Here is a 27,313-nt window from a genome sequence, read left to right as displayed (position 1 = left end):
GGTTAATGTTGTTGTAAGAATGGTCATATTGTATATGGCAGGGACAAGCCAACAGATGGCGCTGTTGGGCTTCCTTTTAAAACCACACTACTGCGGACGGAACAGGCGGAAAATCACACAGAGTCTGTGATTATCATTTACAGTTCAAAAAGTCAGCAACAGCCTGAGAGAACGGTACATCTTTTGGGTATTATGATGCCAAAAACCCACCAATTCCAGATGTCTCTCCCACGCACACTGAAACCAAGACCACCAGACAAGTTGCATGGCCAGTGATGTCACATCTGAGGGACATTTGATATACAGGACGATGAGGGATCGTAAACAACAGACCTCCACCTGAGGAGAATAAACGTCTTGCACTCCCATTCATAAAGCATAACCCGTCCAGATAAATGACCCGATACTTCCGGGGGAGTTTTTTCGTTTACGGTAGACGTCCTGACAGAGTTGCATACCTAAATGTGGGAACTCACTGAATGCCATGTTACTTACGGCTGGGAGAGCAATGTGCAATAGCTCTACCTCGAGTAAACCAGGACACTCAAGAGCTAACAGATGCTGCTAATGTGTTCATGTTATATTTCCAGATGGCTTTAGCGACGCTGCTAACCATCCTCATTCACGCCTGCATAACGCTAGCATGGTTACAACATGGACACATATTGGCATGTGTACCATGGAGGACAGCCAATACTGATCGAATACACACAAACATTAACACCAGACACACACACACACACACACACACACACACACACACACACACACACACACACACAGCAACGTGACTCTCACACTCCCCCATGCATCGTGTCTGATATAAATAAAACAAAGTAGAGCACTCTCCCCCATCCCTCTCTCTTTCCCCTCTCCTCTCTCTCTCTCCCCGTCTCGCCCCCTGCAGAGTGCTCTATTTTAGCACAGTCACCACCTTCTAGCCCCCGGCACGCTGAACACGGCCTCCTACATCCTGAACAGCATCAGCACCAGCGGGTTCCTCCAGGCCCCTTCCCCATCGCCTCCTTCCTCCTTCCTCTTCCTCTTCTCCCCCTCCCAGCCTCACCACAAAAGGCGAGAGGCGCCTCTACCTCTGCCGTGTGCTCATTCCTGCACACATGTGCCTCTGCACGTGCTGCCACACTCACTGCACGCTCGCCCTCGCTCACACGGTGAAGAGGTGACGAAAGCGTCTCCCGATGATGAATCGTCATCAGCCCTAGAGCGTTAACCCGATAGAGGGACCGCCGGCTGGGTTGAGTGTGGCCGTGTGGCCAGCGTGCATGGGGGAAACGCGATGTCGTCCATATACAAAAACAAAAAACACCTGCAATGGCCGCCACAACAGTGAAATCAAAACAAGCTTCCACCTTACCCTCTCCCCCCCCCCGTCCTGTGACCATTCACACCACCTACAGCACACAAGAATGTAAGGGGGCTGGTTTGTAATGTTTTTTGCTTAATATATTCTATACATTTCCGATCGAATGGACTGATCTGAGCGTCTTGGTGGACGGACCGGTGGGCATGCAGGAGGGAGCGGAGGAGGGGGACTCACATGTGTTCCTGCTGCGAGGGGAAGGAGATCTGGCCGTTCTCCTCCATGGACTCGTTGGCTCCCATTCTGGGCTAGCGTTCGCCTCCCGAACCCTCACCCCTCAATCAAACCCCCCCAAAACACTCCCGCCCTCGGGCTCCTTCGCCTGCTCGGCAACAGACACACACAGGCGCACACACCCCCCTTCCCCTCCTGCCACGCATCCACCTGCCCCTTCCAAAATGCCTTCTCCTCTCCAGGAGCACAACAAGGAGAGATGAAGTCACCAGCGGAGGCTGCACCGGCGGCAGAGCTGCACTGCGGTGCTGATAGAGAGTGTGTGGCTCCCTGGTCCAGACAGAGTGTCAGACCTGGATGATTCACGGATGCCTCTTCGTCATCCTGAGCGCCGTCCCTGGGCTACTCATCCTCTCCTCCGCTGAACAGACGAGGATTTTTGTTTTCGCCCTCATCTCGCGGAGGCCGGTGAAAGGAAAAGAATCACGACCGGGAAAAAAAATATATTAACAGCGCTAGGAATAGGTCTCAGGCGCTGGGGAAAAGAGGAATTCAGTGGAGCCAAGGAAACGGAGCAGCGCTTTCATAATTCCATCTCTTCTTCTGCTGCTGCTGCTGCTCTTCCCCGTCGGTGAGGAGAGAGATTGCGTGTGCATGCATGTGAGGTGCTCTGCTTCTGTGGCTGCTGCTGATGTCATTGAGCTGTGTTGCCGCTCTCCCTCACTCGCTCACTCTCTCTCTCGCTCTCTCTCCTCCCCCATCTCTCCACCGCTCTCCCCCGACGCCATCCTACTGCGTCTTTAAAATGACACGCAGCCTCTCTCTCCCCCTCTGTTACTATCTCTCTTTCTCTCTCTCGCCACCAGAAGACAAGAGAGAAGGGACGGGGGAGCGTAACAATAGAAACCTCCCCAAAACACATCGATTAGCCGCGGATCGTGTTCCCCTTGTGTTTACACCCCCTGTCTAAACCTCTGTCTCGTACACCCCCTCCCCCCTCCACCCCCCCCCGCCCCCCCAGTCTGGCTGTGCCCTCCTCTCACACAATGGAAGCTTCCAGCACGCTGCGTGGCCCACCAGAGGTAAACAATAGAGCCGGTGGGACCAATGCGTGAGCGCCAGTGCGTGGATGTATGTCATTCAACCCAAGACCCATTATATTCCCCCCCTACTGACGCCGACCCTCCCCCCACCCACAACAACAGGGCCGGGCCAGCATCTCCTCCAAACACACGCTAATACTAGTATAAAATAATAACAATGAAAAAAAAGATGTATATATACTGTATATATATATATATATAATTTTTATAATTGTATGATCGTCTGTTATTCTCATTTGATTTGACCCTTTTGTTTGAGTCTCTGTGGTTGTGTGTACATTTGAAACAAAAGAAAGTGCGCTGGGAGCTAATCACCCCCGATCGCTCATCACATTAAATTCTTCTTGTGGGGGAAGATGAGGAGGAGGATGAGGGGTGATATCACATATCACTGCACGGTCAGCATCTTTCAGAGAGCCATTACGAAAATGAGGTCTGTAGACCCCCACCCCCCCCCACCCCCACCCCCGCCCCCCACCCAACCCCGGGACAGTCCCAGGGGGGGCGCCCCACGACCGCTGCCGGGGGCTGATCCACCGCCACTCAAATCAAACGCTGGAATCCGTCAAAAGACACCGGGCAACACCGTTAATCCCGCCCACGTCTGGCTGGCTGTCTGTCTGGCTGTCTGTCAGCGTCCACCGTGTGTCTGCCCGGTGGGTGACATTTACTACGGTGGAACCGGTTTTTAACCCTAACCTATTGTCTGCCTGCCCAGACACAGGGAGAGAAGCCTCTGGCATGAGGGCTCTCTGAAACATGAGCAGGCCAGTGCCACGGAATCCATTGTACACCCATGGGAAAGTGAGGAACAATAGGAAACCTATACCCGGCATTGTCGTTATTGTTTTTTTTTTGGGGGGAAAACCCACTGGTGGATCTTTGTGGTTAGGGGTCTTGTCTCGACTGAAGATGAGAACTAAAAGCCCCAATGTAATCGCTCACCTAGTAGTTTCTGGTAAAACTGGAAAACAAGGACACATGTTTACACAGCCTGTTTTAAAATGCACATTGAGGAAGAGATGGGTCAACATGAAGGCCAATAACATGGCTCCATTAACATGGCTCCACACAAAGTATTGACGTGGTGGTGCTCTCCATGGGGGGCATGCCAGTCAATATGTCCCAGCCTTGAGGGGATGCTATCTATACAGGTCAGTCTGCCTCAGTGTATCACAATAGAGGAAGTACTCCCAAACCCATGTTATTTAAAGGATTTGTGTCTTTACACACAAAATCGTAACCTGGCTTAGTGTCGGACATCGAGTAAATGATAGTAAATGATAGTACATACTAGTACATACTACTACTACAACTACTACTACTACTACTACTACTACTACTACTACTACTACTACTACTACTACTACTACTACTACTACTACTACTACTACTACTACTACTACTACTACTACTACTACTACTACTACTACAGGACCATGATCAATAAAAGGGTTAGTGCTGCTTCTATGTGCGGTTCTCTTTCGCATCGTGGCCTCAGGCACCTACGCCAATACGCCATGCACAGTATGTGCACGGTACATCATATCGCCACTGTGAAATCTAAACAAACTTCATTCAATACTACTCATTTTATAAAGCACAGCCAAACTAATGAATAACTTCCATTCAAGTGATGAAGTATCTCCACTCTCAGGCTAGAGCAAAGACTCCTGCACTGAAAGGGGATTCTCAGCCCTGGTAGTACAAAATAAAGTACAAAATAAAAAATTCACATCACTCAAGGCAGCGGGTCGAGACGACTATGCCGGCAGATTTTCCTGAAAGATTAATAAGTTGGCTCTGAGGGAAACTAGGTTGCGTGGCCCACATACCAGGAGCCTGCGAGAGGGACCAAATGCTAGTGTAGCTTGAATGTGAGCATTCTGGTGCAGAAGAATGGTTGATTCTGTATGCAGGAATTAGGGGTGTAACGCTACGCGTACCGACATTTTTCGGTACGGGTCTAACGGTTCGATGCACGTTTCATTTCGGTACATACCGAGAAAAAATTAATAAATTTTAAAAAGTTTTTTTTTTTTAACAATTGATAGAAAAAAGTTGATCACACACTCTGTGAGTGTCTTGTCTTGTCCTGATGTTTTGTGTTGAGGACCACAATGGAAATAAGTCCTGGACTTTATTGTGTTTTTATCCTCAATTGTATTTTATGTCTTTTCATTTGTGTCAGGCATTTGTTTGATACAATTTGATAAATCAAATCAAAATCAAATTGTTTAATAAAAATAAAATAATAAAAACTGCTGTACCAAAAAACATACCGAACCATGAGTTAAAAAACTCTGGACATTTTGCACCATTTCATTATCACCCCACACATAGACTTCTCGGGTCACGGTAAAGGTCAAACACTGGACCTGATGTGCACCTCTGGCCCCACCATCGGTAACCTGACCAGCACTGACCTCCCCCTCTCTGACCGCCTGGTTATCATCCTGGACATGGACATCCCTACCCCCTTGTTGAACAGATGACATAACATTTCGGAACATCAAGTCCCTGAACCCATCCTCTCTACTCCATCTTGGCCGACAGCCTCTCTGACTCCGCCTTCACTCCGAATGTCCCCGAATGTCCCCCCACCGAAACCCGTCTCCTTCACACACGCCGCCCCCTCGGTACACCGATCAACTTCTCCATCTCAAAGCCGAGGGCGGTCAACTGGAACGACTTTCCAAAGAAAGCGCTCTCGCGGTGTCACCTGGATTCTTAAAAACTTCCGATAACAATGTGAAGATGCCCTCAACTGAGCGCACTCCTCCCCCTTCCTCCTCTGTCAGCCAATCAGGCTGCAGCAAACCCACAACACTTTCCTCCCCCATGGACAAACACCTCAAAGACACCATAGACACCGTCTCCGACTCCTTCACCTCCAGCAAACGCAATTCATCTCAATCATTCTCCCAAACTGAGATTGACACGATGCAGCAGAGTCTGCTTCCTCTTTCACCAGCCTCCCTGGCCCTTGACCCCTCCCTGTCACATGCCTTTACCCTGTGGACCCTTTCTGTAAAGTGACTTTGAGGACCGAGAAGAACTCTACACAAGTGGAATGTATTATTAAGGCAGAGCTTTGGTGAGAGCAAACGTTTTGCCGTACAAAACCCAGTTGTGGCTGAAACCAGAAAGGCAGTTACACAAGACATTAGCGTTCCATTGTGGTTTACCACAAATGAACCAAACCTTGAATCTGACTGCAGCGTTCTGTGTTATTACACAGAATACAGAAGCGCTGCATCTCAACAACGGGTGGTCACTTATAATCTCCTACCGCATCGTTCACATAGAGAGCTGCACTCGGATCAGGCCGCAGTTAGGAGAGCCAATAGAGATTTTCTTCAGAAGCTCTTGGGATTTGCATCTATGGCAGTTACTACAAAACAAATTGTGGTGTGGATGTTATTCTCCTCCCCTCCCCCTACTCCTCCTCCTACTACTTGTTCTTTAATCGGGGACGTCTACTTTAGTTTAATTCAATCAGGACGGTTTGAGATGAATGAACATGATTTATTCAAGGAGTAAAGAGTGGCTCTTTGTGCTTCTAGTTTCAGATCCAGTACCAACTGTAAGTGGTAAGGACATGAGCTCAATTGACACGTTCAGGCATTGTGCATTATGTTTGATTACAGCAGCATTGGGACTGTGCGCAGTGCAGTGGGTACTCTTAATGCCCACCGCAATGATTAGAGTACAATGTGTGTACTATTAACACCTGTATAAAACACACCCTAAAGTACATACAACTGTAATAAATACAATGTTTCTTCATCTCAAGGCTAACTAAAGTGACATTTGCACTTGCTCTGTTGTCAGAAAGACAGGTGCTTAAACAAATATTAAAACTTAACATAAACTAAATAGATGCATAAGCAGAAGTACACATTATTACAGCAACTTAAACTTCTGCAGGTTGAACCACAGTATTAAAAAATAAAAAATGGTATAATGAATAATATGGCCCTAAGCCTGGCCCTGCCATCAGGATCATCACAATCCTTGGCTCATTTTATTAGACAAATGGTCTTCAGTCAATAGTGTTCAATGTACACATGACAATATCAAAATAATTATTCATGAAGTAGTGGTGTATCTCTGTGTACAGAGACAGGGACAGAGACAGTGAGCACATTGAATACATGAGTTCAAGAAAAGACAATACAACGCCCTCTCCTGGATACGAACAGCAACTGCACGTCCCAAAACTAAAAGTGGCTGAGTCATTCTATCAACAAATAAAAAGCCTACAGAATTATTCATGCAGTGATGATGCAACACAGCAAAGTGATTAAGGTTTGGAAATGGAAAAGAAAAAGCAAGTCAGAGCCTGAATGTAAATGTCAACGTCCTGTCAAGCAAGTAGCAGCACTGATTGTTTGTTGATATTTCCACAGAGAGAAAAATAATGAGGCTACAACAATCAGGCAACGTCCTCAGTTGATAGAAGATACAACACACACATGCTCCCGCTATGTTTCCAGGTGACTTCAGCCACGCTCTTATTCAGGGTTCACTCAAGCCTGAACACTAGCATGGATTGGCAAATATATCGGACACACGCACACACACACACAATATATAATTCACTCTCCGCTTGAGTTCATGCATTCATCTGCATAGCCCCGGAACATGTCTATGTATAGCAGCAATGTGGTCAGCAGCGACCCAAAACAAAACATGCTCCACATCCCTGGTAAGCCCTGTCAAAATAAGAGCGTAAGGGAACCACTGGAACTCCAGTATGCACAGAGCATTATGTTGGGGTTGTTAATGGAAGCACACGAGGCGCCTGACATTGCACTAACTAAACTGTTTGTATGGTTATTGGTCTTCCAGGACCTGCAGTCGTGTCTGATAGGTGGGTTAACCTAGTAGTATGTTGAACGAGGGCTTAACCAGCTGGGAGCGTTAGCCCTGGCAAGGCCTCACAGGATAAGGACACAACTACTTTCCATCAAACAGGCTGAGGGGAGATTTAAACAGCGAAGGTGGCAGCCAGATCTGGGGAATTAGACCAAACCGGCCGCAGCAAGAGTTTCAGTCACACACACACAACCCGGGCTTGGAGCGCATTCGAATGATAATGCATGAAGAGAGAATGATAATAAGATCAAATGAACGCTAAGATGTAACAGAGAATTGAGATTAGGTCAAATGGTTAATCTTCAGCACAGGTCTTCTGACTGAACTGCATTTTGTACAGCAAGAATGATTGCCCGTTTTATGGCTACAATTATATCAACAAACGTGAAAAGAGACACATGAGTACTAGAACTGTTAATGCGTAGGCCTGCATTAACTAATGTTAATAAGTGGTTATAATGTACCCTTACTGTAAAGTGCAACAATCAAATCAAAGCAATGACGTCGTGTCATGGCTCCTGCCGACACCTATTGCATTATGGGATCTGTAGTCCCCGGTAGAGACCATACCTTGCAGGGTGGTGAGGTGCAGCAGGCCAGGGACGTCCTTCCTGGGGGGCAGGTGGGGGTGTCGGTGCAGGGTCGAGGGGTGGCGGCGGGAAAGGGCTGGGGGGTGCGGGGGGGGTCTGGGGGATGGCGGCGGGGGAGACGTGTGTCTCTGAGGGGGATGAGGGAGGGGTCGGGAAGTCGGTGTCGTCCCAACGCGGGAGAGGAGGAATGGCGCGAGGAGGAGGAGGAGGAGGGAGCTCTGCTGGAGGAGGAGGTAGAGGAAGAGGTGGTGGAGGAGGACCGTGAGGCAAGGAGGCAGAGGGGGAGTCACCTCTCTGGGGTTGATCAGCAAGGAAGGGCCTGCGGAAGGAGGAGGTGGAGGAGGAGGTGGAGGAGGAGGAGGAGGAGGAGGAGGAGGAGGAGGAGGGAACAGCAGACGTCAGCAGACTGGCCTTGTGCAGTGAATACATTAAAAACAACAGCACCACTTGGTGCTCGAGGGGAGTCTAGAAGTCTAGAACATAGAAGCAACAACCTAGCAAACTTACCTTCTAGCAGAGTCGGCTCGGGAGCTTTGCTCTACAGCGCTCGTGTTAAACCCACCATGCTCAGCCGATGGTTAAACATAGACCTGCTATTTACGGGACTTTCACAACTTTTTTTTTTCTGCGAATCTCCCCCACAGAACCACGGTGCAACCGTCCAACGCGTTGTCAATAACAAACCCGCGCATCGCTCATCCCCGACTCCCCTGCACTGCAGTGGGGCCTCTCTCTGCGTTCGGGCAGCACTCTCCATCCAGTGAAAGCCAGGGAAAACATGCCGGCTTGACCAGCAGTCCCACTCTGTCTTCACCCGCCACCTGGCGAAGAGGATTTGGCGGCGGTTCAGCCTCATCTTATCAGGAGCCACGCTGCTCTAATCTGACAGGCAGCACACCGGCCGCCCCTCTGCAGCTGTTCCCCACTTGGGGCCAGACCCTTGTTTGGGGTCTATAAATACCACGGCACTCTGCAGTGTGCCGGCTCCAGCAGGCCCCACAATGCCCTGAGCGACCAGTCACAACAGAGGGACGGCAGGCTGTACTCCCTCCCTCCAACTCTCCCCACTTCCAGCTCACTTCAGAGCAGACAGGAGGCCTCCACCTTTGTGCCGGCCCCAGCGAGACGTTAATAGCGTTCAATGAGGCGCTCCGGGGGAACGCGTTAATTTAAGAGCGTCCCGGCAGGTCCTTCGAGTTCAGGTTTGGCTCATTTGACTGAGCACACAACAATGTTGACAGTGTTTCAAAAGGCCAAACCCGATGAAGGGATGGTACGGTTGAGGCCGGGTTGCTTGGAGATATCCATCACCTCTCAATGTATAGGAGCGCTCTAGGGTTTGGCGGCCGGTCATATTTCGGGCCCAGTGCTCGACTGAACCATATGACTGCATCTGTGACCGACATAGTGCAACTCAAGCAGCCTCAAAATAACAGTATGATAAATGTGGTCCGCAAAAGTTTGAACATGAACCACCGCCAGTGCCACTAAGGAAGCATTTAACTAAGGAAAGTATAACCCAGCAGAAGCAAAGGCAAACCAAAAACAGTTTGAACCGAGAACAGAGGATAAAATAAAGATATGATAAAATAAAACATGTGTTTGGTGCAAGCAAGGCAGCCTGAATTCAGCTGGTCTGCCAGGCCTTGACTTGGCATTATCAAACACACATGCACACACACACACACACGCACACGCACACACGCAGGGCTGACGCACACACACCCACACCCACAACCACACACATCCACACCCACTAATCTGCTGGAAGCAGCTGTATGAAGTGAGACATCATGACCCAGAAGTGTTTAGAGATAAACATTAAACAGGCAGCGTTTAATAAGAGCGGCTGAAGGGTTAACGGGTTGTGCTAATGGACAGAAGCCCAGGAGCTGGAGCCACGTCACGTCAACGTCAAGGCAACAGAGACACACAGAAACATCCGTCACCATCCCAAGTAAAACACTCATCCAAAGCAGTCGAAAGAGTCAGCAAATCTTCCTGGCTTATCTGTCAAAAACCTTGGAAAATATTAGTAAGAGTGACTTAGCCGGGTGTGTATTACAAAGCTAGACATCTGGTCAGCTTGTGGTGGAGTGCGGGCTGCGTTACATCCATTTACAACCCACAACACATGACTCGCAGGAGAAGGACATGGAGAGACACATCCACTCAAATCCCCTTCAAGGCCGGCTTGGTTCTTTAACAAAACCAAAACCTAAACGCTTCTGTCCGGCATGTCAGCACCGCTCAACCAACAAGCTGTCGGTTGAACGCAGAGTCAAGCTTGACACAAGTCAGGCTTCACCGCTTCAACAGAAAGGACGCAAGCTATGAATGAACTGTAGCCGTTGAGACACGCGGCGGGAGGGGGGGGGGGGGGGGAGGATGAGGTTGAGGGGAACCTCTGGCCTGAAGGCCAGAGTTTAAACCACCATACGGGGGCACCGGTGGACGACAGGAGGCCAGAGTGAACTTCCTGAACGCTTGCGAGTCATGAATGAAGGGGGGACGGCAGCGCAGTCCGGGAAGGAAGGGAAGGAAGGAAAACACGCTGCGACTTGAAACCGCATTTCACAACACGCCGCTCTGCATTTCTCCGCTGGCCTGTTTTTCTTCCGTCCGCCCGACCCGCCGCGCGCCCTCGTCTCCTCCTCCCTCCCATCTGGTGAGGTCAGAGGAGTCCGAGGGGAATTAGCGACAGTTACCTACGGTCCATCTGCAGAGTGTGCAGTCAACACACACACGCACGCACGCACGCACGCACGCATACACAGACACACACACACACACAACAGTTTTTTCCACATCAACTCACCCGGCGGTCAGCCACGGAGTCCACCACACAACTTCAGAACTAAGTGATGGAAAAGCGTTCCCTTTAGCGGTAGATCCACTTCAAACACCAGGGCCCACTCAACTAAACCTCGCTCTGTCTCTCTCTCTCTCTTTCTCTCTCTCTCTCTCTCAGTCTCTCCCTCTGACTGAGCCTCTCTCACTCACACGGGCACATGCGCCACTGTTTCTCTGAGCTGCGGCGTTTGCTCCGCCATGTCTGCTGTGTTGGTGTATGTGTGTGTGTGTGAGTGAGTGAGTGAGTGAGTGTGAGTGTGTGTGTGTGTGTGTGTCAGATTCCCGAATTCCTGCTGCTCCTGCCTTCAGAGAGCAGCAGCACACTGGGGAGGAGCGACAGCTAGAACAGCCTCACTGGGGGGGGGCGGGGTGAAGGAGCACACACACACACACACACACACACACACACACACACACACATGACCATGCAAACACATTCCACTAGTTCCCTTTCATTCAGGGAAGACATCTCTCTCTCTCCTTCTCTGACACACACACACACACACACACACACACACACGTGCAACCAAAATACACAACATAGTCACACAATGTTATTCACGTTCCAGACATAAAGTTCAATGATGAATGGTCATGTTTTTTAACTAGTAACTATGTCACAAACACACAGACTATTAATAATATTTATGTATGGCACACATGTATGGTGATAGCCTCCTACTCAGTTTCTTTCTGTGCCAACTCTGGACACATACATTTGCTTGTAACAACACACACCAACTATTAATAATATACATGTGTGGCACAAGTGATAGTCTCATTCCTCCTGTGTCTCTCTGTGGTCTGTGGTTACTCCACAGGAGCATGGGAGCATGTGTTGTGATTGACAGACAGCATTTGCTGTCATGGCCTGTGTGTGTGTGTGTGTGTGTGTGTGTTGACAGCTAAGAGTTTCAAAAAGACAGATTATATAGAATAAAGTGCAAATCAAATAAAGATGGTGATGTGACGGCTACCATTAGCATGTATCTGTGCATTTGTTTCACAACCCAAACGCTAACTTCAGCAACATTCACTTGTTGATTTTTTCAATAAGTGGAAACTTGCACACATGGTCAATTTGTCAAGAATGGTTAAAACTGGTAATGAAGTTAACGCCACATTTTATTGTGTGCACATCATCGAGGAGGTTTTCTATAGGGCATAACGCGTTTACAGCAGTGCCATTAACCACTAAAGACAACAGCTTTTATACGCGCTACTCAGCACTCTGATTCTGGTCCAATCAAAACCCCTAAGACAACCGCAGACAGCCACAGCTGACCAGACCCCTCCCAGTTTGGAAAGCAAAGCAGGGCTGCTATGGGAACTATTAGCTCATGGAGACCTACGACCGGAGTCTCACAGCAGGGTGAGTGTGGCTTCTGCTGACCTCGGAATACACACGGTACTTCCTGTGGCTTCCCACGGGACAGGGGATATTAGTAACAAGTCTCCTCTGTCATTTCCACCGTGCTGAAATCCAAGTCCAAACTACTTAAAGTGCTGAGAAAAGTGAACCCTCACCGTTAACCCTGATGGATTTTCCGTTTCTGTATTTAACTTGTTTTGATGATTCTCATCCACACTGTTCTTTTTTCCCTTTACACGTAATATTTATTCTACTGTTGTCACAAGCATCTCTGAGACAAATACATAAACACTCCAGAGACCTGGCGAACAAATGGTCATAATTCATAATACAGATATCCATACATAGATTGGAGTGATACTCACTCAGTGCTGTGTGGCTCTTCCGCTGGATCCTCGACTGTGTGGCTCAGTGGGGCTTCCTCGGTTGGTGTTCTCCCTGGTTCCTCTGGTGGGCTCCCAGCAGGTAGCTCTTCAGGCTCCCTGGTTAGCTCAGCGATCGGTTCCTTCAGCGGTTCCCTGAGCACTGCAGCTTCTTCTACTTGCTCAGGGACGTCAGACAATGTCTTCACTTGTTCTGCGCCATTTGCAGGTTCTGAGGTCAAAGTTGTTTTTTGGACTTGTGGAAGGTTCTTGACTTCCTCTAGTGGTTCCGAGAGCTCCACAGAGTTCTCTGTTGGTTCTGTGAGCTCTGGTGAGTGTTTTGGTTGTTCTGGAACTTCTACTTCTTTTGGTTGTTCTACAGGTACCTCTAATTGTTCTGCAAGCAGTTCTTTCTGCTTCAGTGGTTCTGGTAAATTATCTAGTACCTTAACTGGTTCTGAAAGGTTCTCTATTAGCTCCACTGGTAGCTGTACTGGTATGTCCACTGGTTCTTGCAGTAGTTCTGGTAGCTTTACTCTGTCTGGAGATTTTACAGACTCTTTCACTGGTTCTGGAAGCTGTACTGGTATCTCCACTGGTTCTGGAAGCTCTATGAACTCCTTTACTGGTTCTGGGAGCTGTACTGGTATCTCCACTGGTTCTGGGAGCTGTATGGACTCCTTTACTGGTTCTGGGAGCTGTACTGGTATCTCCACTGGTTCTGGGGGCTGTATGGACTCCTTTACTGGTTCTGGGAGCTGTACTGGTATCTCCACTGGTTCTGAGAGCTGTATGGACTCCTTTACTGGTTCTGGGAGCTGTACTGGTATCTCCACTGGTTCTGGGAGCTGTACTGGTATCTCCACCGGTTCTTGGAGCCGTTCCGATAGCTTCACTGGTTCAGGAAGATTCACTGGTAGCTTCACTGGTTCTGGAAGTTTCTCTGGTAGCTTCACAGGTTCTGGAAGTTTCTCCAATAACTTCTCCGGTTCTGGGAGGTGTACAGACTCCTTCACTGGCGCTGGAAGCTGTGCAGCTTCCTTCACTGGTTCTGGAAGTTGCTCTGGTAACTTCACTGGTTCTGGAAGTTTCTCTGGCAACTTCACTGGTTCCTGATGGTTCTCTGGTAGCTTCACTGGTTCTGGAAGTCTCTCTGCTTGCTTCACTGCTTCTGGAAGTTTTTCTGGTAACTTCACTGGTTCTGGAAGTTTCTCTGGCAACTTCACTGGTTCTGGAAGTTTCTCTGGCAACTTCACTGGTTCTGGAAGTTTCTCTGGCAACTTTGCTCGTTCTGGAAGTTTCTCTGGTAGCTTCACTGCTTCTGGAAGCAGTACCGGCTCCTCTGCCCTATTCACAACCGCCTCCGGCTTCTGCACAGACGCCACAGATGCAGTGTCGGGAGTGTTGTGCTCCTCTGCTGCCGCTGTCAGTGTGCTGTCCAGCGGACTGGGAGGAACAGGGATCTCTGCGGTGGGGGTGAGGAACTCTAGCTGTGGAGACTCCAGAGATGGGAGGGGCCTGGGAAAGCAATACAGGAGAAGGCGGTTAGCGGGGCCCTGTTTACTTTACAGAAAGGACACGGGAAATTTATTACAAAGGACAACTGTTGTTTTGCTTGCACACAGGTGTCTTTGAAGGTTTTTACGTGTGTCATGAGAAAGAGAGACAGAAAGAGAGCAAGAGAAGAGAGGGTGTGTGTGTGTGTGTGTGTGTGTGTGTGTGTGTGTGTGTGTGTGTGTGTGTGTGTGTGTGTGTGTGTGTGTGTGTGTGTGTGTGTGTGTGTGTGTGTTCCATGGCGACGAGGAGTCAGCTGTGGATGAGAAGAGGTCCATTCTTGCCCTGGAGAGATGAGCTGATGTCACGGATGAGGTCATCTCTTTGTGTATAATGGGGCTGCATTACTTCCCTTGGATATCTGGGGCAGAGTCATCTGACCTGTGCTCACATCACTACAAAGTCCCGCTCTGTCTGCACTTCCTCATTCATATTCATTATCACACTGTGCTCCGGGACACGGCGCGTAAGGAGCCATTAATCAAACGATGGTGATTGCAGTGTAAAAAAAAAAAAAAAAGAATGACGGAAGAAAACTGCACAATGTGACTTTTTCGTTGCAGTCATCGCTTTTGTTAACGAGTTGAAAGTTTCGTCCACAAAACACGATTGATTTAGAGAATCCGGGGGTTTATGGCGTCGTGGGTGGACGTGGTTTATTCCTTTGAGACGCAAAGTACTTCAACAAAAGGTGTTTGCTGCGGTGTAAACGCGGCACGGTTCGGCTTTACCTCAACACTAAAAACACTAATCACACTAAAACTGGCATCGGCGTATATTTAAACAAGCAATGATTCACACTATTGCCCTGGCGATGGTCTTGAATTAACTGCAGAGACGGTCACATCTACATTATGAGGCTCGCCGCACAAGAGCAGTGGCAGGAGGGAAAGAGAGAACCACAGAGAGGACTAGCTGGGCGCCAAAGCCTGTACGTGTGGCAGCATGCTAACAACCTTCTCTGTGTAACACATTAGGAAGGGGTGGGGGGGATATGCATGGCTTCCTATGCTGACCTTTACTCAAGTCAACCATGTTCAGAACTGATGAATGGAGTTAGTCGTACACGCCCCGCTCTCAAACACCTTAAAATGCAAATAGTGATGACACACACACACACACACACACACACACACACACACACACACACACACACACACACACACACACACACACACACACACACACACACACACACACACACACACACACACACACACACACACACACACTTTACCTTGAAACCGTTTGTAAATCAGAAGCCTGGCCTTTGTTCTTGGGTTCACACAGGCGCGCTGCTTCTCTCAACTCTTTGATCCACTCCGTCTCTGGTCCCTGTCTGGTTCCCGTTATCCCGTGATCGGGACTCTGTGACACCTCGGCCTGTGAGCCTGGGACATGAGCCGCACTCTCGCACACTTGTCTGGTAGCACAGACGGGGACAGAGGGTTCTCCCGCCGAATGGGCTGCTGGGAGGTCGGGCCCTGGGTCCGAACCGAGAGAGGCCTCTACGTGTTCCCTCGGGGTCTTTGATTCGATCAATGGCCGACGGGCGTCCTCAACGAGGTCTGTGTGCGGTGGCGTGACCGACCCCTTATCCCCCGGGACTCGGCCTGGAGAAGATGCCGTGTCAGCGGGAGCGTCGATCACCAGGTCGCAGGGCGCCGCCACAAGGTCTTCTTCTGGACACTCGGAAGCGGGGCCGGAAACTAGGGCCGAAGGGCCGGCGTCACCACTGGGATCGATAACTTGATCACCACTGGGAACGATAACCCCTGCTGAAATACGGTCGACGGCTTCGGGCATCATGACGAGAGCTCCGGTCCCCACCCCACTCTCGTCGTAAAAAGCGCCTGTCTCAATGCGGTCGGTTACCGCACTGCCATGCATGTTTAAGCGTTGGACTGAGCCAGAGCCGACAACGTCAGTGGCCCCGGTTGCTGTGGCGGGCCTCTGTTTCTTCTCCGGCTCATTGTTTATCGCGCCCATTTTATTATTGTCCGACCCCTGGCTGGCCTTTTTCTTTTCATCCAAGGATGCTTTGTCTCGCTGTGTTGTGTCAGGGCCTTTTATGGGTGTTTGTGCCACTGTTCGGCTCTGTGACACTGCACTTTGGTTAGAACTCTGCAGCTCGTGAGGCCCACACATTGCACCCTGAATATCAGCCTGCTCAAGTTTACGCCCCTCGATTTCTACAGTTGCAGCCGCGCCAGGAGTCTTTTCCAGGGTTTTCGGTTGCGCTGGAGACTCAGAACTCAGACTGTTTGCTTTTGGCTTGTTTGTCGTATGCACTGTTGGAATATCGAGCCCATTCCTGCTCACCTGCAATAAAAGTGGCGCTGCTACAGGAAAGGTCAGGTTTGGGGCAGATTCACCCACAAGGGCTACAGTGTTCTCTGTGGATTCAGCTTTCCCATCTTGCTCTTGACGTGGAGGTGGGAAAACAGTTGTTCCTTGACCCTCAGAACCCCTGTCACGCCCAAATACATCCTTTGACATCAAATCTGGGCTTGACTTCGCCACTTCTAAAGGAGTGCTCTGATGCATACTCTCCCCCGGTGTTTTCGCACTTTCATGTGCGCAAACTGTTGCTATTTCTGTGTTGGCTATAGACTCTCTTTCAACAGCCACTCCAGTCTTATTTAAATCGTTCGCAGAGTTTGCTATGTTAACCCCTTGTGCGCCCTTTCCTCCCTCTCCCTCACTTCTACTTATTTCCAGGCCTTCAACTCTGACACTGGGGTCCTGAGCTGTCAACGCACTGCTACTGGCAGACTCGCACAGAGTCCCAGCTGAATCCCGCCCTTCCTCAATGAGCTCTCGTGGTTCTTGTTCAGCGGTCGCTTCACTTGGGTTCTGCTGCAGGTTGAGGACCCAAACCAACTGATAATCGTCCCCGGACAACGGGACCTCAGAGGCCAACGTGTTGCGTGCAGCGGTGAGATCTTTGTGAGCGGGTGTTGGAGACTCGGCCTTGATCTCTATTCCGTCTCTACTCTCTTTCGACGGTTCGGCGTCCCCTGCTGTAAGTGTGATTGATGGTAGGTTCCCGACCTCCCCTCCGGCCGCCTTATCTGACCCGTTGTCCAGCAGTGGGGGTGAGTCAGCTGTTCCCTCTCGGCAGGACTCCTTTGTGTCCTCTTGTTTGTTGTGCGTTTGTTTTTCATCTGGCTTCGTTTCGTCCACATCAAAGGGGGAATTATGATTTATATCCATCCCTTTCATGTTGTCCTGGTTGAGCACTGAGCTGACTCTCAGCACTGGACTCACACCCATGAGCCCGTCTATAATGGATGCGTCATGACTACTGGGCTCAATGTTGATGGGCGTCTTCATCCCAGACTCTGATCCGACTTGAGATTGAGCCATGGCGTTATCAGATTCAGCCGCCTGACATATTGGAGAGGAAGAATGAGATGGCTGCTTCTGTTTATCCATCTCCCTAGTGGGAGACATAATAAGGACGTCAGGTGAATTATCCAGGGCCGCAGTAGCAGGCTTCTCATGTTCATAAATACATTTTGGGGCATCTCTTGTATCATTTACCGGATAATTAGTGTCCATTACATTCACAGAGATTTTACTGTTGTCATTCTCGGTGCCCTGGTTTCCTGGCGGGGCAGGAAGAGAGATGTCGCAGTCGTTAATAGTCTCCAGGTGACTCAGCATTGGGCCAGGCGGTTTTAGAGCCAGGGTAGGTTTACCGGCCCATTGTGGATTGCCAGGAAGATGTTGGTCATGTGTTACAGCATCTAAAGTCACTGACGATTCTTCTGTGGAAAGAGCAGCGGTTTCTTTCAAGCTACTGTCTTTTACACCTTTGGTTGTATCAGTTGGCTCCAGGCCAGCAGCAGTGGATGAGTCCAATGGGTGTGAGGTATCCTTATCAAAATCATTCAGGTTCATGTTTAAAGAGACGTTGTTTGTCAAAGCCACAGCTTCCTGATTTAAACAGGGCCGCAGGTCTGTAGATATTTTCCCAACAGGCGCTAACATGGATTCGTCACTCTGAGGTTTACAGGAAAGGGGATCAACAGAGGGCTTTGCAGAAGAGCAAATAGAAGACTGTTCACCAACTTCCTCTTCAACAACAACAGCCGTGCCATTAGCATCATGGACCAGGGGGGACTCCGGATCCTTGTTGCCACTGACTAATCCATTTATTGGTCGTTTTTCCATCTTCTTTTTAACAAGAGATACGCATGCTGGTGCAACGCCCTGCATGTCCACCTCGCTGCTCTCTTTCAACTTTCCCTGTACAGTGTTAACGTCACCAGAGTCAGAGGCAGCTGCCTGTTCGTTCTCAGTGAACGCAGCTGTGCCAGTAACGGCTCTGTGTGAAATGTCGATACAATCAGCGTGATTAACCTGCTTCTTCTCTCCGGCACATGGAACTGGCATTTCGTCAATAATTGAATTCACACTGACCTGGTCTACTGACAGAGTGTCTGCTGCTGTGTCATTAGCACCACAGATATCTTCATCAACCGACTGACCTTTTTTTCTGCGATTCTCGTAGTTTTTGACATCAGTCTTTAGCTTTCCGGGCCCGTTTGATGTATTCATTGCTGGGGCATCCTTTATAGGAACCGCAGGCGGAGGGCAGTCAGACACCTCCAGGGCGGGGGTTGCCTGGGGGATGGAGGAAGAAAGGAGGCCCAGGGGACCTTCTGTACCGTCGGCTGTGATTGAAGGGTCAGGCCCATCCTCAACACGCCCCTGTTTCATCTCTCCAACATGTGGAGGGAGTCGCCCGTTGTTCTCCACACGGACCTCGTGTCTCCCTGACTCCACACACACTTTTGTTGTGTCTGCCTTGTTGTTATCTGGCAGCCGACCTTTTCCTTGCTTCTCCTCAACGGTGTTTATCTGAACATCCACCCCGGAAGCTTTCACGTCTTCCCTCGGTTCCGAGCGGTCGGTCGGCGTGCGTTTTGCTGATTCATCCCCTTTCGGTGCAGTGTCTGCCGAGCTGTCCTGCTTCTGCAGACTTAGGATCTCCTGGAAGACATTGTAACTTGTCTCCACCACGGGATGTCGCAGACTCTCGTGTACAGTCAACGGCGGCAACGAGGCACAGCCCAGATCCAGAGGCACAGTGCTCCTGAGGCCCACAGAGCAGGTGTCCCCTGGTTTCACAGAGTCATTAAAGTGAACCCTCCTGTTGCCGCCGCTGGTGTCACTTCTTGACACCTCTGTTGCTACTGACATGGTTCCACCGGCGATGCCCAGGCTCTGGACTAGTTCGCCGGGCTGAGCTGTAACACTGACGGCGGTGGTGGTAATAAAAGGATCTGCAGTGCTGTTAACAGTGTGGATCTGTTGACCCTCCGTCCCCTCGCTGGGGCTGTAACGCACGGTGTTCAAAGGGAGGAAAGCAGAGCACTGACCATTTCCATCGTGATCGATCTCCGTCCTCCGTGTGCTTAAAGCGTCCTGACGAATGGGTCCCGGGATAAAGGCTTTTTCCACTGCGACCGGGTTTTGTTTAGGGCCATCCTGTGTGTCTGCCTCCGTATCTCCGCAGCAACGCTGAGCGGAATCGCATAAAGCGACCGTCCCTCTGCTTTGCACCAGCTCCTGTTCCGGCTCGGGGCGGTCGCGCTGTGTGGCGGAGGGGCTCTCGACGGTGGCAGCGGCAGCAACAGGCTGGCCACGGCGCTGTGACTCCGCTTGTGACTCGGCAGCTTCTGGGGGCGGTCGCCTCTCCGTCTCGGCTGATGACACCCCACACAGGGAGCGTTCTGGCTGGCTGGGCGAACGGTGTTCTCTCACTATCCCTCCTCTCACTGGCACCTCTCCTCCTCTTCCCCCTCCCCCTCCCCCTCCTCCCTCTCCCTCTCCCTCTCCAACTCTCCCTCTCTCCACAGCGCTGTGATCCGGCAGAGATGATTTGATACAATCCCCGGTCCCGGGGGGCTGCTTTACCGCCTGTCTCTCCGCTCCAGAGCGTACGGTCACCCACTCGACATCGTCGTCCGACGACAGGTCCCTCGCTTCCTCGCCTTCAGAGTTGTGCGGCGTAATATTAGCGCTGTCGCAGCTCTCCCACCCGGGCTCCTCGGCGAACGTCTCCCCGAATGAGCCGAGTGCGAATGCGAGCGAGCACTTCTCCTGAGTACCTATTAACGAGCGCAGGACGAGCCTGTCCAGATCGCAGTCCTCTCTCTCCCCTCCCGCGTCGCTCTCTGTAACCGCTACAGTAGCAGCAGCAGCAGCAGCAGCAGCACTCGCCGGAGAATCACTCTTCTCGCTCTCTCCTGGCTCTCCCTCACCTTCTATAAATTCTGCCGCCGTGGGTGTTGTCAATGGCAACCCGTTGGCTATTGCTGAAGCATCTAAAAGGGCAGGTTCCCTCCCACCGTCTCCTACTGAAGTTGGAGCTGGCTGCTGGGTGAGTGGGCTGTTTCCCCCCTCTGTGCGTCGCTCTTCTTGCGAGGCGCACACATCCTCCAGTGAGTCAGCCGTTGATGTTTTGTCGTCAACAGTGCCTAAAGTAGTACTCGGGTTGACCGAGTTCCAATGCTGGATTTCTTTCAGCATGTGGTGGACGACCTGGATGGATCCGGTTAACTCTCGCTCCGAGGAGGGGGTGCACTGGGCACCGTCGGCCGGGCCGGGTGGGTCATCTGTATGGGGGTGGTGGTCCGGCCGCTGTGTGCCGTCTGAATGGGTCTGGGTGCAGCGAGGGGAACACAACAACGACCCACTGAGACCGATGCCAGGGGCGGCGGGTGGGGGGCTGGCGCCCGCCGTTTCCCCCGCACTCAGCTGTTTTCTATAATTCAAACCATTATCAGGCTGTTCCACACACGTCGCTGCCTGGCTGTCCACCTTTAACGACGACTCAGCATTTACCGGGCATTTATCCGGGCCAGGCCCACTGTTGAGCCCGGCAGGTGTCTCAGAGTCGGTTGTATCTGTGTTACTTTGGGGTTTACAGTCGGACCGGGATGCCTTTGCAATCTCAGCTCTTTTGTCTGCCTGTTTCTTTTTTCGATGTCCCTTTTTTTCTTTCTTATTGTGCTCCCTTTTATTTCCGACCGGGCTGACACTTTGTGAATTCATCTCTCTATCGATCCCCTGCTCCTCGCCTGTTTGCAAATGTGCTTGTTGATGTGCTTCTGAATCAATGGCTGCGGTGTTACACGTGTCTCGCAGACAGGGACCACGGCTGGAAGGAGGAATCACCTCAGTGACTCTAACCGGTTTCTTTTCCATTTCTCCCACAGAAACCGTCATATTGAAATCCGAGTCTTCCTCTGACTGAATATCCCTTTGTATTTTATTCTTTATGTCTGACCCCACCAGCATTGCTCCCTTGCGGCCTTTCTTCCTGGAGGCTTTTTTACAATCTATAACGTCTCCAATCTTGTGCTTAACCTCTGCTTTAGAATCATCACTCCCCTCGCCCTCTCCCTGCTCACTAAGCACAGGCGCATCTGACGACTTCTTAACATAATTAACTGTATCCGACACTGCCTCTGATTGCATCCGACGACGTGTGTTTCTCTGCTCAGTGATCTCAGCCTCGTCCGTTGAGCTCTCCTCTGGGCGTTCACGCGGCCTCGCTCCCGTGTTCTGCTGCCCCGGTGTACTTTCTCCCAGGGCTTTCCCGGCACCGTCGTCCGTGCCCAGTATGTAATTCCTAAAACTAAACACAAGAGTGTCCTTCTGACAGTTGGCTCCCTCACTGTTTCCATGTGTGCCGCTGCTGTTGCTATGGTCACCGCCACTATGCCCTGGGCGAGTGACGATTGGAGCACGGGCTGATGACTCATCGGCCCCGTTAACCTCTGCCTGTCCGGTTCTCTGCTCCTCCAGGGCCGCCAGCACCCGGGACCCGCTGCTGTTGGGGCCCTCGGAGGGGGGATCGAATACACCCAGCGAGGCCATCTGTTCCTCGCATTCCTGGAAGGCCTCTCGGAGCTCCTGGTCTAGGCGGTCCGCGGACGGGGGGGATAGGGGTGGGACGCTTGGGGAAGGCACGGCAGCCGTCTGGGGTGAAGTGTGGACATCTGTGAGACCGGGGTCGCCATCGTGAGGCCTGGGACCGGGGGTAGGGTGACACGCACAAGTAAATATCTCCTGGGATCGGCGGGCAGTTGGGGGTTTTAACGGTGCGTCCGAAGAAACGTAGGCGGAGCAAACGGCATGCCAATTAGCTGCACGGTGCAATCTATGTAGTGGTGCAACGGTAAACACACTGCATCCATAAGTATAGCCATGGTCGGCTGTCTCCGAACATAAAAAGGAAAACGTTTTCACACACCACAAAAGTTCAAATGTGTTGCTTGCTCTCCTCGTCATTACAGGGTGAAACGCAGTACACACACACAAGAGATAGTTTCAAGGCATATTATTTGGCAAAGATGCACTGATGGAGCCATGCTGCCGACTGACACAAGAGTCAGCCAGCCATGCTTATACAGTTGGAGTAATTGGTGAACTTTGCAAGCTACCCTATCATCTTCCCATTGTCTCTGATATTCTACCCTCATATTTCTGAGTGCCTTCAGAGAAAGGTTACGGTACAGAACTTCCTGTGCTGCGTAAGATCTTCATGATACCTCTTTGATCGTTGTCTCTCGAAGTTAATGTTGGGCAAAGGACAACATCTGCACAGGCTCAAGTAATTCATGTTGATTTGACCTCACAGTGTCTTCAGACACAATTGGAAACAGGTGGGAAAAAAACAATACTGCCTTGAATTGTGAATGGTTATAAAGCCAACCCTGTGTGATTGGCCTGTGATTTCCTTGACAATACACCTCGCCCTAGCAACAGGCTAGCCACTCACCACACAGGCTTTCTACTTAGGCCCAAGTGTGTATCTTATTCATGTGGCACACCCTTTTTTTCCCATAAAGAGCAAAGTACACTTTACAGCTGAAGGCATGCATGTGGCTAACAGTTTTTCGTTATAGCAAGTTCTTTCCTGCCACAGAGGCATGTTCCAATATGCAGAAGGAAATTTGAAGACACATAAAGGTTACCCAAACCCTGTGGGTTCAATAGCAGGAAATAAGATAACGTCTACAGACATCTTTCCATGCTACCTTCATAACAGTTATTTACTTGCAATAGTTTGATGCTTCTCTTTTCTTTAACATCTTGCATTTGGTTAATACTATGACAAAGTGTCAACATGAACAGCAAGAATTTGAAGAAGTTAGTAAGAGGTAAGAAGCCAATTTGTAAAAATCAAGTTAAACCTTCAAAACGGGAGGCAGCATACAACACATCCAGTATATGTGCACAAGTCAGTTTGCAATTTAAAACAAAACACCACAAAACACCACAGCCCAGGTCAGTTCTGGCATTCAACCTCACACTTGAGGATAAAGTTCACAGAACTTATAAGCACTCCTCTATGTATCACTCCATGCTCTGTAGACCACTAAAGTTTCATTACAGGGCTTCTGGATATATTCTGGTTCCATTATTCCTACCCTGAAAGGCTGAAACCATTATGTTTTGTTCAGATCATATATTTCAACATATGTATTTACTTACAAACAAGATAGCCACTTGGTAACTTCAATACTAGATTCCATCGTTACTTTTAGCCAACTTACACAACCAATTGACATCAGCTCTTCCTACCCGTCAGGAGGGTTAATGGAACCAGAAGCCCTTATTTGGGCAGTTAAAGCAGATGCCCCTTTGGTGGTCTACGTCTCCTACAGAACCAGCCATGCTGCTGAGCCTGCGTGGTACCTTGAGTCTAAAGCCACCAGGGGGATGATTTCCTTGCTCTGCTGTGGGTCTGCCAGAAGGGAATTCACCTGAACACCCTTCTTCTCAGCCAAGCTAACCTTGTTACTGCTGCTAAAACACACACACACACACACACACACACACACACACACACACACACACACACACACACACACACACACACACACACACACACACACACACACACACACACACACACACACACACACACACACACACACCCATTACTGTCAGTTCAGAATCCACCTTAAAACACATGAATATTAATGCCACTTTAGCTGGATTCATTTCTAAATCCTTTTTGGCTACATGGCTGAACTTTATGCACTTTCATATTGCAGATTGTGATTAACCTTGTGCTGATGGAATATCTCCCGTCTGCTAGATTGAACCAAGGTCGAGATAAATTCTTAAAAATTCTAATGCTTTCCTTCCCATAATGGTTTCTATTACAGCTGGAACATTGTGGAAAGCAGTTATCCCTGAGAGAAAGATTGATTTTTTTCTTAGCCGTGGTCATGAAGGTCAACTTAAGTATCACAGCTCTCAGTACAGAGTCATCAGAATTATACCAGACCTGGAGCAAGCGAGAACCTGTTCCCTCCCCGACCTTTCAGGCGAGAGCTTCACCTCCACGTCGGTCATCGTTCCGCTCCGAGACGACAAATGAAACGGCGTGAGTGTGCACCGTACCGTGTCTGACTTCCTAATATGATGCCTTTGCAAGAAAAGCAGGTCCTTAGTGCGATTAAAGTGTGATTTCATACTTTTGATGGGATTATAAAAAGTGACAGAACACGCTCAACGGCTGTGAAGAAGCCCGTTGCAGGCTTTACTCTAGAGGGAGTGGCAACAACCATGGCCCTCGCAGAGGAGAAGAGCTGTAGTGCTTTAGGGAGGTAACACGTTCCTAAAGGATACAATTGTGGGAATTAATTTAACAGGGTGGGAGGTATATTTGATGGAATCTTTCAAGTTTAACGTATGTTGTTCTCAAGGACTGTGTGCGTGTGCGTGTGCGTGCGTGCGTGCGTGCGTGCGTGCGTGCGTGCGTGTGTGCGTGTGCGTGCGTGCGTGCGTGCGTGCGTGCGTGTGCGTGTGACCAGAGGCCTACCCCAGCGAGGACTCCCAGATGTTGAGGTCGCTGCTGAAGTCTAGGCTGGGCAGCAGGTCATGGGGGAACTCCAGCTCATCCTCGTGGCTCCCCTCTGGCTCTCTGTACCCTCCCAAGCCGGTCCGGGTCTCCTCCGGCACCCCGCAGACCACCGGGATGTCCTGCAGCAGAGACAACGTCGACGCTTCTGTGTTCTGCTCAGCGCGCCCCGGGCCCTCGCCCTGCGCTGTGGTCTGAGTCAAACTCTCACGAGATCCAGTCTGTGGACCCCCAGAGGAAAGCAGGACTAGTTAGCACACACACACACACACACACACAGGCTGTACGGTCTTATGGTATTATCCTATTAAAGTATTATGCTAAGTGTTGCTTGCCCAGTGACAAGCCCTATATTAAATCAACAAAGATAAAGTTGTGATATATTTAGTACATAGATATATATAGTATATACAGTCGAGTATGCCTGCCGTTTGAAATCGGACGACCTGTGGATTAAAAGGACGATTCCAAGACCTTCTTATTTCTCTCGTGGTCGCAACGTTTTGTGGTGTGGGAGGGTTGAATTTCACCACTGGGCCTGACTACATGCACCACACCTGCCATTGTTGGCATGATTCACAACGAAAACAGCACTTGTAAAAGTAAACACTGGAATGAATGATCCCAATCCTCAATTTGGCTAGTCTGGGACCACACACAGATAGCTATTTTGCAATTCCACTTATAAATCAAGTTGCAAAATAACCTGCGTGTGTGTATGTGTGTATGTGTGTGTGTGTGTGTGTTCACAGCAAAGCAGCGCTGACTTCCTCCTTCCTGCAATGATCGACAGATGGTGGGAGTAATGCGACCACGGCAACACACCACAACAAACTGCTGGGGCATCGCATTGCAAAAACACAGATTTTACAGCAGAGAGACTCAGACAAGATTCCAGTTTCACTTTGAACACTGGGTAAATGCTGAGGGGGTTTTAATGTGCTCTGCTCAGTATGTGCAGGTGAATGGTACACGCACAATAACACAAACACATAATACTGATATAAGCCGCTTCACATTGAAGAATGGGCATTGAATATGTGGTCTACTTTTGAATTACACAATAGTATATTGAGTTTATTTATTTGTACTTTGCAAAAGGAAGTAAGGGTTTTACGTGAAAGCAGCCTGGGATTTATAATTGCATTAGTTGATTATTCATCTATTCACTACACAACAGGTCAAACTATTTTTTTTGTATTTACAATGTTTCATGTGTCCTTGACTTGCAACAATGTCGATTTCTAAAATGAATTTGATCATGGTTATAGTATTATTACTCTATGATAAAGGTTTACAGGGGAAGAAAATATTAATTCGATTTGTTTTGTAATTAAATGTTCAATGAAAATGTTACAGGCCTAAGAAGGAAGAAATTGTTGACACACGTATTCCAGGCAGTCGCAGTGTCGTATTCCTGCTGTTGCCATTGACCCATGAAGCTCACCTAACTGTTGCCATTGACTCACCCAGCTCACCCATGTCTTGATCTCCACTCTCCCCTCATCCTCCCCATACCCAACCACCACTGACAAGCCAAACGAGGCATTGCAGTGCCTCCGCTCAGGTAAACAAGCACTGTCAGTGTACCACAAGCACTGTCAGTGTACCACAAGCACTGTCAGTGTAACACATGGCTGAAAGCACCGTGAGAGAGGAAGAAACCGATCCCGGTTACCTACCGTAGTCATGACAGTCTCAAACACAAGTGCAACCACAGGACAAACGGTTCAACAACGTCTCACTGATCCAATAATAATAACTTGCGACTTGTGCGGCGTCGTGATGCCCTTCACAGATAGCGTTGCCATGCAATGAATCGTGTGTGCAAAATCAACCGCGCAAACATCGATACAGTCTGAACACAGCGCGCGCCCCTGTACGGTTCATTCAACCCGCCGGCGTTTGGTGTTTACTCACCCTGCGACAGGTTCCATTATTCGGACAGTGACTCGACAGTGGTCGGTGGAAGGATCAATGATTATATTGTTGTTATTCCTAGTTTGATGCAGTCGGTCGGCCGACGGACAAACTTCCTGCACATGCTGCAGACGCGCTGCTCCTACTGACTCAGCAAGTCCCTCTCCTCCCCTGTCCTGTCCTGTCCTCTCCGTGCTGTCCCGTCTCCTCTCTCCCCCTCCTCTGACGA

At 49.8% G+C, this 27,313-nt stretch overlaps 2 protein-coding genes across 2 annotated transcripts in view; both read right to left on the bottom strand.

Moving 5' to 3' along the window:
- tacc2 (transforming, acidic coiled-coil containing protein 2) overlaps positions 1–20,065 on the bottom strand; it is a 37,380-nt gene extending 17,315 nt beyond the window's left edge. Inside the window, exons 1-3 of the mRNA XM_084470825.1 lie at positions 15,508–20,065; positions 12,720–14,234; positions 8,110–8,448 (exon numbers count right to left, since the gene is read on the bottom strand). Coding sequence (XP_084326951.1) covers positions 8,110–8,448; positions 12,720–14,234; positions 15,508–19,481 — 5,828 coding nt within the window. The 5' untranslated portion in view covers positions 19,482–20,065. The remainder of the gene's footprint in view (positions 1–8,109; positions 8,449–12,719; positions 14,235–15,507) is intronic.
- LOC311350120 (uncharacterized protein) overlaps positions 19,576–27,313 on the bottom strand; it is a gene marked incomplete at its 3' end in the record, with an annotated part of 12,710 nt that continues 4,972 nt past the window's right edge. The window contains exons 4-6 of the mRNA XM_084470146.1: positions 25,126–25,385; positions 19,845–22,317; positions 19,576–19,617 (exon numbers count right to left, since the gene is read on the bottom strand). Coding sequence (XP_084326272.1) covers positions 19,576–19,617; positions 19,845–22,317; positions 25,126–25,385 — 2,775 coding nt within the window. The remainder of the gene's footprint in view (positions 19,618–19,844; positions 22,318–25,125; positions 25,386–27,313) is intronic.

The sequence above is a fragment of the Micromesistius poutassou genome, assembly GCF_964030765.1.
Source record: "Micromesistius poutassou genome assembly, chromosome: 7".
Classification (NCBI taxonomy): domain Eukaryota; kingdom Metazoa; phylum Chordata; class Actinopteri; order Gadiformes; family Gadidae; genus Micromesistius; species Micromesistius poutassou.
Note: the sequence above shows the minus strand (reverse complement) of the source record. Positions and strands in the feature narration are given on the sequence as shown.